Source organism: Sminthopsis crassicaudata, chromosome 2 (assembly GCF_048593235.1).
Source record: "Sminthopsis crassicaudata isolate SCR6 chromosome 2, ASM4859323v1, whole genome shotgun sequence".
NCBI lineage: Eukaryota > Metazoa > Chordata > Mammalia > Dasyuromorphia > Dasyuridae > Sminthopsis > Sminthopsis crassicaudata.
This window is the reverse complement of record NC_133618.1, coordinates 503,929,847-503,948,416: the sequence shown is the minus strand read 5'-3', so window position 1 is coordinate 503,948,416 and position 18,570 is coordinate 503,929,847. Positions and strand designations below refer to the sequence as shown.

At 35.5% G+C, this 18,570-nt stretch overlaps 1 protein-coding gene across 8 annotated transcripts in view; it reads left to right on the top strand.

Annotated features, from left to right (window-relative positions):
* Positions 1 to 18,570, top strand: part of AK8 (adenylate kinase 8) — a 151,768-nt gene that overhangs the window by 57,126 nt on the left and 76,072 nt on the right. For all 8 annotated transcript variants that reach the window (XM_074293984.1, XM_074293980.1, XM_074293979.1 and 5 more), the window contains 5 exons: positions 1,533 to 1,614; positions 1,744 to 1,815; positions 4,811 to 5,011; positions 9,335 to 9,466; positions 12,889 to 12,978. In XM_074293984.1, the coding sequence (XP_074150085.1) occupies positions 1,533 to 1,614; positions 1,744 to 1,815; positions 4,811 to 5,011; positions 9,335 to 9,466; positions 12,889 to 12,978 (577 nt within the window). The remainder of the gene's footprint in view (positions 1 to 1,532; positions 1,615 to 1,743; positions 1,816 to 4,810; positions 5,012 to 9,334; positions 9,467 to 12,888; positions 12,979 to 18,570) is intronic.

Genomic DNA, 18,570 nt, shown 5'->3' with positions numbered 1-18,570 from the left:
AAGAGAATGACTCTTCAGGAAAAAAAACAAAAACAAAAAACTAGTCAGAATTCTTGGAAGATATGAAACAAGTAATTTTTTTAAAAAAAGATAATTTTAAAAAAATAAATAAAATACTGAGGAAAAAACTGAAAAGAGATGAGAACTAAGGAAGAAAGAAATGGAAAGAGAAATAAGTTTAGCTGAAGAAGTACAAAATTTTGTCCAAACAATAAACTGTTTAAAAATTAGAATGGACTGAATGTAAGCCAATGACTTCATGAAGCAACAAGAAGAAATATTAGTCAAAAAACTTTTGAAAAAAGGAAAGAAAATGAAAGCTTTTTCAGAAAAAAAAACATATAGAAAACATATTGAGAAGAAAAAATGTAAGAATCATTTGACTATGTATAAATGTCATGGTTAAAAAAAATCCTATATAGACTATATCAAGGAATCTTTTTTTTTAAAATAATAGCTTTTTATTTTCAAAATACACACAAAGATAGTTTTCAGTATTCACTCTTGTAAAACCTTGTGCTCCAAATTTTACTCCCTTCCTTTCCCCCAGCCTTTTCCTTTAGATAACTAGTAATCCAATATAGGTTAAACATGTGCAATTCTTCTAAATAAATTTCCATATTTATCATGATGCATGAGAAAAATAAAATCAAGGTTAATCCTGTTCAGTTAAAAAATTAACCAGTGCTGTAGTGTTCAGATTGTCCATCTGTTATTCCTCATTCTTGATGCATGACTAGTCCACATGTCTTATATGTTCTCAAAATTCAGTGGGTTTTTTTTTAATGATAATTGTGCACAAGTCACTGTTGGCAGAATGATGTAATCTGCATCTACCTATCATGTACTTTTCCACTGCTGTTAAAAATACATTTCAGAATAACAAGAACAACTTGGCAGGGAGCAGCTTGAAATGGAAAGTAATTCATGGTGACAAGTTAAAAATAAAGTTATTTAATTCCAGAATAAAGATAAATTTCATGGGGAAATGCCTATAATTCTATGGAATACAATTTTTTTGTATATGTTTGACCATTCTCATATGACCAATCAGGAAATCAGAAGGTTGTCAATAATTCCAGGAATGTAAGGTAGTATTAATAACTCAAATCGATTAGGATTTAGAAGCTACCTTGAGAAAGAAAAAGTGTTTTGGTAAATTTAGGAGCAGTCAAGTCCCTCTAACTTGATGACACTATATGATAGAAAGGGAAGGAGAGTATCAACCTATGGTCACCACTGATAAATCTAGGCTATAGTTTGGGGGAATAAAAAGGGTGAGAAAGAAAAGAACATGGAAAAAGCAGAAAAGGGAGAAAAGATGGAGAGAGAGATATGAAAGAGAAAATGAGAAAAAAATGAGGGGCATAAAGTAGTGGTAGAAGTGTGTGTGTGTGGGGAAAATTTCTTGATGTTCTACAGTGACATCTGTGCCTTAGGGTTTTGTTCATTCCCATATGACTTTTCAGGTTTAATTAAGAGTAGAGATTGTCCTCATTTCAAAAACTGCCTTTCTTCATTTTTCTGAGTAGGGCTGGATTTTGGATGGTATTCCTGAAACTCGAGAACAGGCACTGATGATACAGACTTCTGGAATCTCTCCCAGGCATGTTGGTAAGTAGCATTTGGTCTCAGGCTCACATGGCATCCCTATTCCTCCAATACAGAAACAAAGTGGAAAGTATCTTTAACCTACATTTCTGTTTCTGTTTCTTTTTACTTTTTTTACCTTTCTCTTTCTAGTTGTGTTGACTGCTCCGGATACTGTCCTGATTGAGAGAAATCTGGGCAAACGGGTTGATCCTTCCAATGGAGGTAATGTTATTGAGAGCTTCTTGAGAATGGACACTGTCTTTTTCCTCTTTTTATATCTCCATCACACAGCACAGTGCCTGGCTTCTAACAGGTGCTTAAATTATACAATGATCAATTCTGATGGATGGTGGATCTTTTCAACAGTGAGATGATTCAGGCCAGTTCCAACAGACTTGTGATGTAGAGAGCCATCTGCACCCAGAGAGAGGACTGTGGGAACTGAATGTGGATCACAGCATGGAATTTTCACTTTTTTTTTGTTTGCTTGCTTTTTCTTTTCTTTATTTTGATCTATTTTTCTCGTGCAACATGATAATTGTGGAAATATGTATAGAAGAATTGCACATGTTTAATGTATATTGAATTACTTGCCATCTAAGGAAGGGGATGTAAGAGAGGGAGAAAAAAAATTTGAAACACAAAGTTTTGCAAGAGTGAATGTTGAAAAATATGCATATATTTTGAAAATAAAAAGCTTTAATTAAAAAAATAATAGGTGTTTAATTATTGTTTATTGATTGATTTACTCCTGCAGACAGGTTTCATCTAAAAATTTTTTTTAAATAGTGTATTAGACACTAATCATACCAACATGGTAGAATCAGGCTTATAAAGAAATCTTAGCTATGTTATGGTGACCTTTTTTTTTTCACCTTTTGCCCCAGTTCTGTTCTTAGATACATAAATCTATAGACTTATAAAATGTGAGAAACAAGTTTAATGTAATTCTTCCCAAACTTATTTGACAATTCAATAGAACACATATTTGTTAAGTACCTATTATGTATGGTTTTGGTATATAAAGGCAAAGTAAAACAGTCTTTGCTCTCCACTGGCTTACATTCTACTAAGAGAATTTAACATCTGCAGAAAATAAGTATTATACAAAAACAGTTGAGGAGGAAGAGAACATGAACAATTGTGGGGATGAGGGAAGGCTTCATAGAGGAACTGGCATCTGAGTTGATCTCTTCAGAAAGACAGAAATTCTGTGAGGTGAAGATGAGGAAGTACATTTCAAACACAGAAAAGAGCTTGAGTATAGAGTTTGGGAGATGGAATATTGAGTTTAGGGGAACAACTAGTAGCTGAAATTCACCTTGGAAAATTTTTGGAGTTGAAACATATTAATAAAACCCATAGTTACTAATCTGAAGAGACCTGGGGATGTTGATTATCTTTGGGGATGAGAAGTAATCAGGGAAATAATAGATTAAGAAAGAGGAAATTAAGCTTATTTTCATATTATGTGGTATGTGCTATTTCTCGTGTATACATAATTTACTCTTTGAAATTGTAGAGGGTAATATTTCTAGTATTAAATTTTTTTTTGGTCACATAATGTCTATTCATATCTCATGGAACCCAACTTAGAACATGCTGATCCAGTGCAACTTCTTTATTTTGAAGAGAAGAAAAGTGGGGATGAGAGAAGATAAGACCTGTCCAGGGTCACTTTAGGAAGGATAGGTTCTTAATAACTATATGAAGAGGATGAGAGAGAACTTGCTCTCCTCCACCCAAGTAGATCTCAGAAGGCTTGATGGAACAAGTGCCAATGAATGCCCTTCCCACCAAACCTTTCTTTCAGTTCTCCCCACCTTTGGAGGGAACTCAATCTCCATTTTACTCAGATCCTTGAGTCCTTTCTCCATTTCTAATGGTGTTGGGCTAGATCCCTCTAGTTCCCTATCCTCTCCTGCACAGTGGTCATGGCTATTCACTTTGATGAGCAGAAAGCCATCAACTACAATTCTTCTGGTAACATAGAGGACTTTCAGACCTTACTATCTGCCCTTGCAGTCCTCTGGGTCTTAGTATCCATTCTAGTGCTGAAGGCTTAGAACTTCTGGGACTTTAAATCCACCCTGCAACTGAACATTTCCATTTATCTCTCTTTTCCTCTCCCTGCCCTCCCTAATCCCATTGAAGGGTGTAAAGTCTCTTGAGAACAGGGAGAGTCTTAACTTTTAAATTATGTCTCCTGGTCTTCTCACAATCCCTGACATTTTGTAAGCACTTAAATGTTTCATTCATTTATTCAGGATTAAGTTGATCTCTGGTCTAGGACCTCATCCATCTATCCACTCCAGCATTTTTATTTTATATGTTATGAGAAACATGAGAACTTCTTTTCCATTTGGTCTCAGAACTATATTTTAAACAGGAAACTCATGCTTAAACTGCTAAAACAGCCTGTGGCATTTTGGGGAATGTATTAGTGATGTGAAGTTGTGACTTCAGGGGTGTGGTTTTATGTCTTTGGAGTATTGTTGACCATCTACCTTTGAGAGTGGAGCCAGGAATACATGAAAATGCTAATTGTGTCGGAGCCTCTTCCATCTTTTGAAGGAGGGAACCTGTGAGTAGCCAAGGGAAATAGTTTTTCCCCTCCCTCTACCTGAAGAACCAATGACTGAGAGAGGTGGGGAAATGGTATGGAAAACCCAAAGTGATAACTAATTCACAAAATCATTTACATTTGACTTGGGGAAAAAAATCACAACAATTTATTTTGCTTTGTATCAATAGACACTTTCTTAATTAGGTTTTGCTTATGATGGTCTCTCCTAGTCTTCATTCAGAAGTTGCATTGGCTTCTGGCCATCTTTCAAATAAGGTTGTGTTTTCTTCAGTTGTAATCTGTGATTATTCATTCCTTTCAAATATACTGAACCAGAAAGAAGTTAAATTCTTGTTCAATTTAATAAAACCCAAGAGAAGACCTGGGAACTGAACTAAGAACTTATTCACTCCATCCCATATTTATTAAATGAATAATTGAATGAATGTTGGATCATAGCCAAACAACATAAATATAGGTGAAAGATTTCTAAGCTTTATATTAGCTTAAGTTTAGGTCCAATACTGAAAGTGTGGACAGATGGTATATTTATATATATATATATATAGTCCTCAATGATCAGTTCTTTGGTGATTTTGAGCAATGGCCTTTTGTTCTAATAGATTTCCCTCTACCTTTTTTTTCCCCCAGAGGTTTATCACACAACTTTTGACTGGCCTTCAGAGCCTGAAGTTCAAAACCGGCTGAAGATACCTTTGGGCATCTCTGAGGAAGAAACAGTCAGGAGGCTAATGGAGTACCACAGAAACATTACTAGGATTCTCCCTTCTTATCCTAAAATTTTGAAGATTATCAGTTCTGACCAGCCTTGTGTGGATGTCTTCTACCAGGGTAAATATAAACTCAGGTCATCACTTGAAATATTCCAGAGCTGTTCAAAATGACCATCAAGATATAGTGACATCTTATCCAGTGTGTAACAACTTCCGAGGCTATAGGCTGCTCATTTTTTGCCACTTTTTGTATCTCTAGTGCTTAGCATAGTCCTTTGCAAATAATAGTTTCTTATTAAATGTTTATTGATCAATTGAAAAAAAAAACAGCTATACAACAGTAAGAAAGGTTGAGCCACCTTGTGTAAGATTAGCTCCAAATGAATACATGATTTGAATATAGAAGGTTGCATCATTAATAAATGGAAAGAACAAAGAAGAAATTTCCTTTCAAATATATGGAAAAGGGAAGAATTCATTCATGAGTAATAGGGGGGGATAAAGAGGAAACAAATAAACAATAATGACTATATAATTTTTTTAAAAAATTCAGATGAAATTTGACAGGAAATATTGGAGAAAAATCTCTGCCATAAGTTTTTCTATAAAGATATCAATTCTGAGATATATGATGAATTGATCCAAATTTATAAGACTGTTTCATTTTCTAGTTGATGAATAGTCAAAAAAAATGTAAAAAGGCAGTTTTCAGAGCAAGAAATCCCAAGTTATCATCCTATCAAAAATACAGATAGAGATGCAAATTAAAGCAGCTATGAAATATTGGAGGGACTTCAAGAAAAAAGTATACTTGGGCACTGCTTATAGCTGTGAATCAATTAAGCCATTTTGGAAAGTAATTTGTGTTGTATTTATGCAATGCCCCCCCCAAAAAAAAACAAGGAAAAAAAATCCTTTGACCTAATGCCATTACTAGATCCATTCTCTAAGCTGAATGAAGAAACAGGAAAAGGACTAACTTGTCCAAATACTTTTAGAAGCTATTTATATAGTGGCAAATTACTAGAAACTAATGAGGTGCCTACCAGTTGGGGAACGACTGAACAAAAGATGACATATGAGTGAAATAATACTATTGCTCCTTAAGAATAAGTTTATCAATGCTAATGATCAAGACTAATGATAATTCCAGAAGCCCAGTAATGATGTGTGCCATCCAGCTCCTGGCAGGAAGATGCAGAATGACAAAATCATTTTTGGACATGACCAATGTGGAAATTTATTTTGCTTGTATTATGCATATTGTTAGATAAGTTTCATTTTTCTTCCCTCTCCCATGCTAAGGATGAGAAAATCCATATTTATTTACTGAAAAAAAATTTTAAAGAAAAACGATAGTGAAGGAAGGGAAAACTACAAGAAATAGACTCAACATCTCAAAAAGTTTAAGGTAATTTAATCTGGGGGCAAGGAGCTTTTTGTATTTCAATAGACCTTTGAGCACATCACTGTGACTCCTATATAGTTCTACATTTGCAGTCATTAATTATTTTCCTAAATCATAAAGAAAAAAGAAAATTATGTTCAATAATCCTGTTTATTCAAAAAAGAATATAATGTATGTTAGAAATATTTCCATCTCCAAAACTTAGCATTTTTAAATATCTTTTTTCCCTTGTGCTTAAAAGCTTACCTTGCAAAATTCATCAGTTTCCTAAAGGTGCTCGGATGCCTGAAGAGTGTGTCTATATATAATCTGTCAACACAGGCAGAGCAATGCAGAAAACTAAGGCAATTATTTGAATAAACCTTTTGAAGAAAAGGAGATTTAGGTTTTGAGAGATTTAATTGCCCAGGTCAGACACCCATAGCAATAACCCTTGATCTATTACCCATGTAGACACTGTTTTCCTAGCCATTTGGAGGGCATTTAATTGAAGAGCTACTGTATGAAGAAGTTTGATATAAGTAAGCTGGCTTTGCTTTGAAGGGTTTTGTGAAGCTTGATTTTACCTGAGGGATCTGGGGTATAACCTTATATTCTGAAATTGATGAAGAAAAAAAAAAATCAACCAGCAGTTGAAAGTCCAGAGAATACTACACTTTAAAAAAAAATCCCCATCTTGTGATTACTTATAATGTTCTAGTTATTTTGCATCTCAAAAGGATCTTTAATAACAAGCACTATACTTCTAAAATAAATAACCAAGTCTATATTATTCCTCGATTCTGAATTTATACATTAATTACTTTCAAATTACTTAATTAAATTTAAAAGTTCATATGATTGTTCATAAAGAATTCATGCTTAGAATTGTAAGTAAAAATGTGAGTGTCTGAATATTAATTATTATTAATTAATAATGTAGAGAAATAAATTGAAAATTGGAATAAAAAAATCTCTAGTTTGTTTTTCCCCCTCCTCTCTGCAGTGTATCAACCAGCCAGATATTTTTAAAAGAATAATTAGATGTTGAGACTGTCTGGGGGATCATTATTTCTAATTAAGTTAGTTATTTACTGTAAATTAAGCACCATTTGTAAGCAGGCTGCTTTGCCTGTAGTGTGTATGCTTTTAGACATTTTGGATTGTGAAAAGGATTGAGTATAAAGATTCTTCCTTGGCAAGCTTTCTCCAACTTTTCCTTGTTTGGGGAGTGAATGCAGGCCACTTGTGACAGTGAAAGGAGTACTAATTCTACCCTATCTCTAATATTTACTCGGTATGTGATCTTTGCAGAGAGGAGGAGGAAGGGAGAGGAGTACAATTACAGAATGTGTCTGGGCCTCAGTTTACCCATCACTAGATGAGTAAGGTGGACTTAAGGCTCTTTGAGATGCCTTTCAACTCTGCCATTCTAAGGTTTCCATTCCGCTTTAATGATTTATGTTCTAACATTCTATGGACTAAGGTCTCATTTAGTTGCTAGGTTCTAACATTCCATATTCTCAGGGCTCTTTCAAAATCACTATTCTGTATTTTTAACACTCTGTACTCTAAAGTCTCCAGCTCTAGTGCTTCATATTCTAACGTTCTATGTACTAGGTTATTCGAGTCTTATTCTCAGAACTCTTCCAGATTCATTGTCCTGTGATTTAGCAATCATTGGTATAAAGTCTCTTCCAGCTTGAATATTTTATGTTCTAACATTCTTTACTCTGGGGTAATTTTCAACTCTAACGTTCTAGACTCTCAGTTTCAATCTGAGTCCCCATCTGGATCCTATAGATCTGTGAAGATTGTTGACTATGAAATTCCTACAATTTTAACACTAGGAACAGTTCTTCCCCTTCTGAAGTGTCCCATTTCCTGAAATCTGGGTATCTGCATCTCCTTCCATTCCTTGGCATGGGAGAATCCAAAAACTCCATTTAGAAGGATCGTGTAAATAAGAAGATATTCTGGGACCAAAGGCAATAATATATTGTCTTTACACACCAACTTGCAGTCTAATTGTCTTTGCAATTCCAAATTGACTGCAAAGCCAGTGTCCCCGTTCCTCAGAAGGCTTGGTTAAGGAGAAAGGGAGTGGTTTCAACAGGGGGGCCTGCAACCTTGTAAAATGCCTGCTGTTAGATCTCCAAAGTGTCTGCCTTTTCACTGGACTGATGAGCTGACTCCCTTCCCCAGCTTTCGTCCCTCTGGTTTCAGGAGGTCTCACTTATTTTCTCTTACAGCTCCTGGCCCCTGAAGCACTCTGCTGTGATAGTCACCTCATTTCCAGGAGTATCTCACCTCCGTGTTTCCATTTCTCTTTGTTCATCAAATGCCATGCACACCCTAGTCGGTCCTGTGGAGCTAAACCTCACCGTCTCCCTGACCTATTTGATCATCAACCCTTTGGGGACCTGAAACCAAGTTTGTGTCACTGGAGTGCAGCTGCACAGATTATTCTTCACAAATCCTGCCGTCCTTTAGAAGTTCCCAGGAGATAGGCCCTTGGACTAATAAATTTATTAGAACCTTCCATCTAATACCAGACATGATCAGTAGAAATCAAAAGCGAATTCTGACAAGGGAGAGCAGAATCATTCTGGGGGCTTCCTACCACCCCTCTTTCATGCAAATAAAATAATAGGAATAAAGCATGAAGAAGTTCACAATCCTGTTTGATTTTTTAGAAATCACAGTGCGATGCCATTCATGTACAACCTGCATACCAATAACAAGTATTTTGAACATGTGGGAAAGAATAGTCCATGGAAGCCAGTGTATTTTATAGAGAATGCAGGGGGGGGGGATGCTCGGGTGCTTCTGCGGCTTCTCCTGAAATTAATTACTCCCCTCTTTGCCCCTCTGCCTTTGCTGTGTCTTTCTATGGAGGACAGAGTCCCTGAAATATAATTACTTTCTCCTGCTGCTCTGGTGGCTACTTAGCAGAGATACAAAGTTTAATTGTTCCCATTAAGGCAAAGGATAAGATGGTTTTCTTTTTATTTGGAACCTTGAATTTATGATCCCTCTATCCTTTCTCTTCAGCTCTGACCTATGTCCAAAGCCAGCATCGGTCGAATGCGCCTTTTACTCCAAAGATTTTGCTTTGTGGACCCACAGGCAGTGGGAAAAGTCTACAGGCAGCTCTCCTTGCTCAGAAATATAGCCTTATCAATGGTAAGTTTCTAGTTCATATCTCCTTTCCAACTTTTTTGGAGGAAGGGGGAAAATCATTTATCTTTTTTCTTCCTGCTACATGCTCACAAAATTTTTCAGTTAGTACATCACAGCAGAATAACTTTTCCCCTGAAAAATATTGCTATAAATTTTTTTTTTACCAAATAAAACCATATATACAAGTCCAAACCAGTTAGAACATTTTTCTAGTCATCATTTTTATAACCTTTAGAGTAGTAGTTTTTCATGTATTATACACCAGAGATAACCCTCATACTTTGAATTTTCTGTAGACCTTGTATGATAAGGACTCTCTTTTCATTCATTGATTGATTGATTTTCTGTTGTTGTTGAATGACACCAGAACATGCAACCACCCCAGTCCAGAGTGGTGTTTACAGGCTAACAATTTTTGAACTGGATGGAGACTTTTTCCTGTATATCATTTCAATAAATATTTCACCAGGAGGAGAGAAAATATTGAAATGAGCTTTCCCGGCCTTTCACAGGGTGGTCCCAGGTGGCATTAGATGCCAGCATGTGTTAAAAAGCATAAAGGATTTGAAAGTCAGAGGAAATAGCACCAGACAGGGCAATGTAGTTGGTGAAAGTTAAAGGCCCTGCCTCAAACTCTTTGCAACCCTGAAGCAACCTTTATTTTATTTTTAAAGATAGTATATTGTTATAAAACCTTTATCCCCCAGCCCATTTTCAACTCTTGGAAGTTTCTAGTGGATCTTCTGCTCATAAAGGCATTTAAAACTCAAGTTGTTTTCCCCCCACTTTCTACACCAGAATAACCAGGATTAGTGTCTCTGTGTTTGCTCACTTAAAATGAATGGCTGCTCAGTTACCCATTATTTTGGTCAGTAGAGATACGTATTCTGGCCAAAATTTTTATTTTCCCTTCTTACAGTAATAGGCTGTTGCTTTTTGTAAGCCAAATTTGTCTAGATACTATGTTCTCTATTTCATTTTGCTTATATACTCAGTCCTGTCTTTTTATAACTAAAATCCTAGTTGCAATTAATAAAGTGTATTGGCATTTTGTCACAAATGAATAGCAAATGCAGTCATTCTTGGTTTAAAGAGGCTTTTGTAATTTGAATTTTTTTTTTATTATGGCTGTACATGTACAGAGTTATTACAGCAAACATATTAGATAAAGAATGAAGATCCGATAAAGCACAATTATGCTAGGTTTTGTGAAATGAGTAAATTAATGAAACGTTAGTTTATCCTTATATTATGTTCTCTGTGCTCTATTTTTATCTTATGCAATATATTTCTTTCAGTAATGTTTTTACTTGAATTTTTTCACCATTAATTAATTGAACAGAAATGAACTTAACTGGTGAGATTTTTCTAAGAAAGAAGCTAAAACTGACCCACCATAATTTTTTCTTTTTCATGCTATTATTTCTGGATTACATGTTGGAATAGAAGCCTTTTTGTTATCTTGGACAATTGGGATTTGTGTTTATAATTTTATAATCTACAGAGCAGTCCTTCATCAATTTAAGAAAACAGAAGTAAAACAGTTCAGCTAGCTAAGATTTGGGCAGATAGCTAACACATTTACAGAATTTCTATGCTGAGATACAGAGTTGCTCTAGCAAGTTAAAAGGATTTTTTCTGAGTCATAAGTGGTGAAAACTTTGTCTTCTGGGCCAGTCCTTGTTTTGTCTCCATACACTCACTTACTAATTAGCAAACCATTTTCTCCATTTCCTTAAAAACTAAGGTAATCAGCAAGATCAAATTTCTAGAAAGTGTAGATATATTGAGTGATTACTATCTTATAGGACCTCATATTATGCTCCAGAAGTAGGTAGATGGAAAAGATTCATCTTAACAATCTTTAAATACCGCTTCTAAAATGTGAACATTTTTATGCAGTTAATTTTTATTATTGTACAGGTTGTTGTTTGGGGGTCATTTTAGTTATAACTGATTCATGACCTCACAAATGGAATTTTCTTGACAAAGATATTAGAGTGGTTGACCATTTCCTTCTCCAGTTCATTTTACAGATGAGAAAACTGAGGTAAACAGGGTTAAGTGACTTGCCCAAGATCACACAGCTAGTAAGTATCTGAGGGTGGACTACAGATACAAATATAGAGTTTTAGCAAAGACATGGGGAAAAAAGGATTTGGATCAGAAACACAAACCAGCATCATTTTAGAAAGGAGTAGAAATGAGCTGAGAATGGGTCCTCTGCAATTGTCAGATTCCATCACTGTTTATCAAAAGCCACAAAAGCAGACTTTTATAGCTGTAAGAGACCTTAAAGATCAAATGTTCCAACTCCCCATTAAAAGAGCTGAATTGTGAAGCTTGCACATCTCATGACCCTTAACAAGGATCTCAGGTCTCTGAACCCCTAACTTGATATTAATACAGTTATATCACCACAATAACAATAACTCTCTTTCTTTTCTTCATTACAAATCCCACTTTATTTTTTCCCTTCAAACTTCCAGGGTATTTATGATGAAATATGATCCTGAAGCATATTTCATTACTATTACAGCAAGTTCATTGTACATTGGACAGAATAGTTATCATTACATACTCACTGATGAACAAAATAATGGGTAACTAATTTTATTGGTAAAGGTGTCCTCAGTTTTTGCATGTAATTTTCATTAGTACCATTTGCTTCAGGTTCAAGTTGAAAAGAGTTTGGCAAAGGTAAGAAGATTCAACTTATGCGAAATACAACTAATGTGAAATACGACTTAATAACCAAATGTTCTTTGTTATTAATAGTAGGTATTGCTTCCAAAGATGATATTACATCTTTAAATTAACAGTGTAAACATGACAACATTGGACATATTTTGAAAATTACTCACCAGGGATCACCCTGACTTAGAAGTAATTTGCTGATGGAAAAAATTAGTCCCCATAATCAGCAATTGATACTTCCTGGCTCTTGTGCACTTAACAATTCCTATATATTAACATTATTAACAACAACAACAACAAAAACATTATTAACACAAATGTATTTGGGACCCATCATTTAGAGAACTGAGCTTACTCATTTCCAAACTGAATATTTTGTTTGTTCCCATGAAGTCAGGGACTTTCTAATTTTGCTCTGTAATTCTGAGCTTAAACTAGGTCCTCCTGGATTTCCTATTTTGATGACATATCTTATTAGTGTCTTTTCTCTTGCCTTCTATTTTTAATATGTTCTTCACCAAATGCATTCCTTTTCATTCCACAGCTCTTGCTGCTCAGTTTCTGTATGATATTTGTTTTTGCTTGGCCATACTCTCATACGAGAAAAGCCCTTTTATTTTTTTCCTTCCACAGTGACCTTTTTCTCCCATGCAGCTTTGGGGCTTATTTTTCTCTTCTTTCCATCTTATTTAAAATTTAACCTATGTCTTTCTGTTCTCTTCCCTCAGTCTGCTGTGGGCAACTACTGAAAGAATGCGTTGCAAGCAATTCGAATATTGGAGAACTCATACGGCCATATTTTCAAAAGAAAATGCGAGGTGAGTCATATTATCTGCTAGCCACCAAATGGTTCCAGATTCTGATGAGAAATAATCCATGATACTGATACTCTGGGGGTTCACAATGGGGAAAGATAACCAGGTGAGTTAGAGATAGGCTGTTTTATAAATAAATATCCATATGCTTTAATCATGAGTAGCTCCTGGATACATTTAAGTTGGATCCCCAAGTGAGGCAAGTTTATGGACACTGACCTGCTTTGCAGTAATGTAGATTGTTCCTAACTTAATCACATTCAGAATTTAGAACCAGAAAGGACCTTAAAGGTTATTTAGGCCAACCCCCCTCCTTTTACTCATGGAGAAATGGAGGTCCCCCAAATTTCACAAAGTAGAATGACTTAGAAGTAGCAGAGTTTGTCCTAGACCCCGGGTCTTCTAACTCCTAATCCAGTGATCTTTCTTCTGTGGCACACTTTGATTATAATGCTGGAAGGGAACTATGTCCCTATTTTAAGCAGATTTTTAAAAATAGTTCCTTTATGAACTTGAAATTTGATTTTTGACTCTCTGTTTTAGGCAAATTAGATATTCTTTTGCCTAAAGGTCAAGAGACTAAAATGATCATTTAAAGTCCCTTCCAAGGTGTGATATTTAGTATAACTGACCCAATGGTCTTTCAATTAAGGAATTCTGGCTTGGGACTCAGAGATCATAGTCAGTCCTGGAGAGGACTATAACTCTTCCCCTAGAAGAAAAGGAAGGATCTTCTCAAATTCTCGGGCTTGTTATGCCTCCATCCTCCAAAATAGAATTCTGGAGAACATTTTTCAGAAAAGTTTAGATTTGGCTCATATCCCAAGAAGAATTTAGAGGGTCCTTTCTAAAAAGATATTCATGGACAAGTAGATTGATCATGTATAGGACAGCTATTTAATTCCTCCACCACAAAAGAAATCCTTAGAGCATCATACAAACACTTAAGATAGGAACAGACGGTTTACTTTCACCTCAGTTCTGAACTGTCTAAAACTGTCTAAACAATTTTTAAAAATGTCTTTATCTTTTGACAAACATGGCTTTGCCTCATTCTTCTCTCACTGGGCATCTTTTTTTCCAAGAAGCATTGTAGTAGTTACAGGGAAGCTGGAACCAGTTGAAGAACCCAAGATTTTCAAAACTCCCAAAAGATCCGTTGGGTTCAAAACTCCCTCTCAATTTTAGTCATCTTTGGTCAGGAAAAAAACAAGAGCAGCAAAAGACAAAGCAGAAGAGGCTGCCAAAACCTTGAGAGTCTACTCTGACGACGTTCACCTAGGCAAGTGTACATTCTCTAGCTGCTAAAAGGATAAGAAATCCTTTTCCTTCCCCTGAGAAAGCCCAAAGGTAGCTATTGGAGTCCCCAGCCCCATATTCAGAAGAAAGGAAGAAGAAATTAAAAATTTTTCTCTCTCTCTGGAGGCTGCTAAATGGATAATTCTTACTGTTCAAAGTTCTGTCCTTTTTCATGGAGACACACACACACATTGGTGGCAAGAAATCTGGAGAAGAGGGGCAGCTAGATGACACAGTGGATAGAGCACCAGCCCTGAAGTCAGGAGGACCTGACTTCAAATTCTGGCCTCAAACATTTAATACTTCCTAGCTGTGTGACCCTGGGCAAGTCACTTAACCCTAATTTCCTCAGCAAAAAAAGCAAAAACAAAAACAAAACAAAAAAAATGGAAGAAAGAAAGAAATCTGGAGAAGAGAGATGGCCAATATGCACATCCAAGATTTTATCCCAGTTTTTCTATTATTGTAGTTTGGGTTATAGAAAATTACATGTATTATGATTTGGTAGCTTGAACTATCAAGGTGTAAGTTGCATAAAGGAAGATTATGGATTTAGTGTAAAGGTTTTTGGTTTTTGTTTTTAATTAGGGTTGTGCAAAAGTGGAATGGACTGCCTAAGGAAGTTCCTATTTTTAAAAAACAGTGGATACAGCATTGGACTTAAGAGTCTGAAGGAACTGAGTTCAAATTTTGTTTCATATACTTATTAACTGTATGCTGTTAGGCAAGTCACTTAATCTCCTTTCCTCAGTTTCAAGAAGTCATCATCATCATTATTAAATTGAAGCAAAAGCTGGATGACCACTTGTTGGGCACATTGTAGACAGATGTTTTCTGTGCATTCTTTAATATGACATCAGGTTAATTAAAAATCAGTAATTTTTGATGAGATTTCTCTCAATTTCTTTCTCTTTCCCTTTTTATTTCCTTCCCTCCTTTATTCCTTCCCCGCTTCCTTCCTCCTCTTCCCTCCTCCTCCTCCTCCTCCTCCTCCTCCTCCTCTTCCTTCTCCTCCTCCTCCTCCTCTTCCTTCTCCTCCTCCTCCTCCTCCTTCTTCTCCTTCTTCTTCTTCTTCTTCTTCTTCTTCTTCTTCTTCTTCTTCTTCTTCTTCTTCTTCTTCTTCTTCTTCTTCTTCTTCTTCTTCTTCTTCTTCTTATTCTCTCATTCTTCTATCTTCTTCTTCTATCTTACATTCTTCCTTTCTTCTTCTTCTCTTCTAACTTCATCTTCTTCTCATCTCTTCTTCTTCTCCTCATCTCTTCTCTCTTCTCCTTCTTCTTCTTCTTCTTCTTCTTCTTCTTCGTCTTCTCTCTTCATTCTTACTTCGTCTTCTTCTTTCCTTAACTTCTTCTATCTTTACCTCTCTTCTTCTCTTCTTCCTCCTCTTCTTCTTCTTCTTCTTCTCCTCCTCCTTCTTCACTAGACAGAGTAACTAATATTGCAAATTTCTGAAAATGGGCTGCCCTTTTTGTTTTTTTACTACTTAAAAAAAAAAAGATCTCTGAGAACAGATATATTTCTGTTAATTTATGTTTTGGCCAAAGAAAGCTTTGGTTTTGTTTTGGTCAACAGAAAGTCCAAAATAATACTGCTTTTCCAGAGATTACACACTTCAGGATGAGTTTCACAGAGTAAAATAGAATTCTGTAAAATTAAACGATGTATTTTTTAGATAACAATAGAGATGTGTAGGGTAAGATGTTTTCTCAAGTCACCCTGAACATAAAAGTGGTAATATTTTCCAAATCATCCATGGAACCAAGGAAAAAAATCCTTCCTTTCATCTTGACTTTCCTTTCTCTCTCCTCTCACGTTGCCTTCTTGATCATGGTGTTTATCTAGTCAAGGTATTCATTGCTGAATATAGGCTTCCATGTTTGGTTGTTTTTCTTAGTATTATTCCAAGGTAGACTGAGTTCTCATTCCTTTAGTAATAAGATCAAAAACTGTCAAATGATATGGAAGTGGCTTAACTTTTATATATAATACTAAAAAACAAAAATATACACAAACAACTCAAGCAAAATGGTCTTGAAGGTTGAAATCACCTTTTGCTTCTACAGGGATACTTCACACAATTGCCAAAGGATCCTTCTAATGTACACGTCTCACAATGTCATTCCAGCCTTGAGGAAAAAAAGAGCATAGATCTCCCTTGCTTACCAGACAGAATATCAACTTCTTAGATTGGCATTTAAGGCCTTTGCCAACTTCCTTTTTGAGCATCATTTCACCCTGTTCCCCTTTGCGCAGTATAAACTGAATGAAATCCAGACAAACTGTTTATCAAAGTATCTCATACCCATTTAGGGGAAAATGCTGCAGTGACCAGTTTATAAAAGAGAGGGTCTAATTATGAGAACCTTACAGCTGAGGTAAATATTTAAGTCTTACATAAATGAGGTGACTAAGCAATGCAATAGTAAGAGCAATGGGTCTAACATCAGAAAGATTTGAGTTTAGACTTGTCTTAGATGCTGAGTACCCTGGACAGATCACTTAACCTCTGCCTGCCTCAGTTTCCTCAACTGTAAAATTGAAATGATAACAGCTAACAGGATTGTTGTGAGGATTGAAGAGAGATATGGTATTAAAATAACACAGTTCCTGGCACATAGTAGGCACTTAACAAATGCTTGTTGTTTTTTTCTCTTCCATCTTCCATACTTGAATATATATAGATCTTTTATAGATATTTATGTTCTTGAATATCACAAATCATTTCACATATGTATATTTCCTACTCTATCTCATAGTCCTCAGAAAAGAAATAAATCAGAAGCCACAGGCTTGTGGGATTCTCAAATTTTTAGAATATCAGTGAGATCGGCAGAGTAATAATTGAGATATGAAAGATTTCAACATCCATATATAAACTACTGATATCTAAGTCCTTGAAAAACCTTTGGTCTCATGGTCAATCCTCAATTTTAATGATGTGATTCGTTGACTCTTCCCCCTCTCAAGTGAGTGAGCCATTTAAAATTTTAAACACTTTTGATATTGTGAGATGGTTGCAATGAACAAGCAAATTGTAGGGGGAGGGAATAGAGTTTAGGCTGGCTGGGGCTGATATTGAGTCTGGGCAATGATCTTAAAAGTTACTATCTTTGGGAGGAAAAGCCAATATAGGAGTATGAATTAAAAGTTGGTTCCATGGGATTATTTGTAGATAGCTCCTTAAACTAAATTCATTGTCATAGTGAATTAAGAAAACATCGTACCTACCTCCCTGATGGGGTTGCCAAAATATATCACTTCATTTAATGAGTGTCATGAACCTCTTTGCAGATATACTTGTAGAAAATTCAACCTGCCATGGATCCATTTACCAATTACTTCCTTCCTATAGATTGGCCTTGGTGAAGTGACTTGTTTTAAACTACAATAAACATACACTGCTTTGGTTTGAGGAAGCAGGGGGAGGCTTAGTATTAAGTAAACTTGGAGGCAGCCAGGTGCTGCCTAGTGTTACTGATCTTAGAGTCAAGCAGACCTGATTTTAAATCCTGCTTTAGACATTTACTACATATATGATTCTGGACAAGTCATTTAATCAGTCTCCTCAATTTCCTCATCTGTAATGAAATAACAAATGTAAAATGCTTTACAAACAACAAAGTACAGAAATGCTAGTTATCATCATCACCATCATGAAATCTAATTCAACTTCCACTTCTGCCAAACTCTAGAAGAACCTTTAGTCAGTTATTTTAATTCTTGGGGTTCAGTTTCTTTACTTTAAAATGGAGGAGGAGCTCTTCCAGTCCTGGAATTCTGAGATGCCCTCAATTTTCTCCAAAGCAAATCCAGAGTAGTTCTTTCAATTTTAACTTCAGTTGGATAATTTTTTTTTTTTTGTAATGAAACACAAAGAAAGTTAACTACCATTTCCCATAAATGTTAGTAGCAATCAGGTAACCTCAGACCTTGTGTTCTATGCTAAAAATATGCCCCTAAGCTTGTTGTTTATTTAGACTTGTACATCTCTACAAAATTAAAGCTCCAAAACTACAACTATCATATCTCAGTAACAGTTGCAATAAATTCTGTCATTTCACTAATCCTCCTCTCAAAGGAATAACAAAGAATGAATTTACATTAGTAAATACTAACATGATCTCATTAGTGGCCCTCACAAAAGCCTTTGAGAAAACTAAAGAGGTTTATGTGCTGAAAAGAGGGGGAGGAAGGGAGAGGAAAAATACCAGTTTGGCTTGGAACTTTTCTGTTACCATTTAACTCAGGAAGAAAGTTGAAAAGACAATTCTCAATAGAATTAAGTTTTGAAGAGAA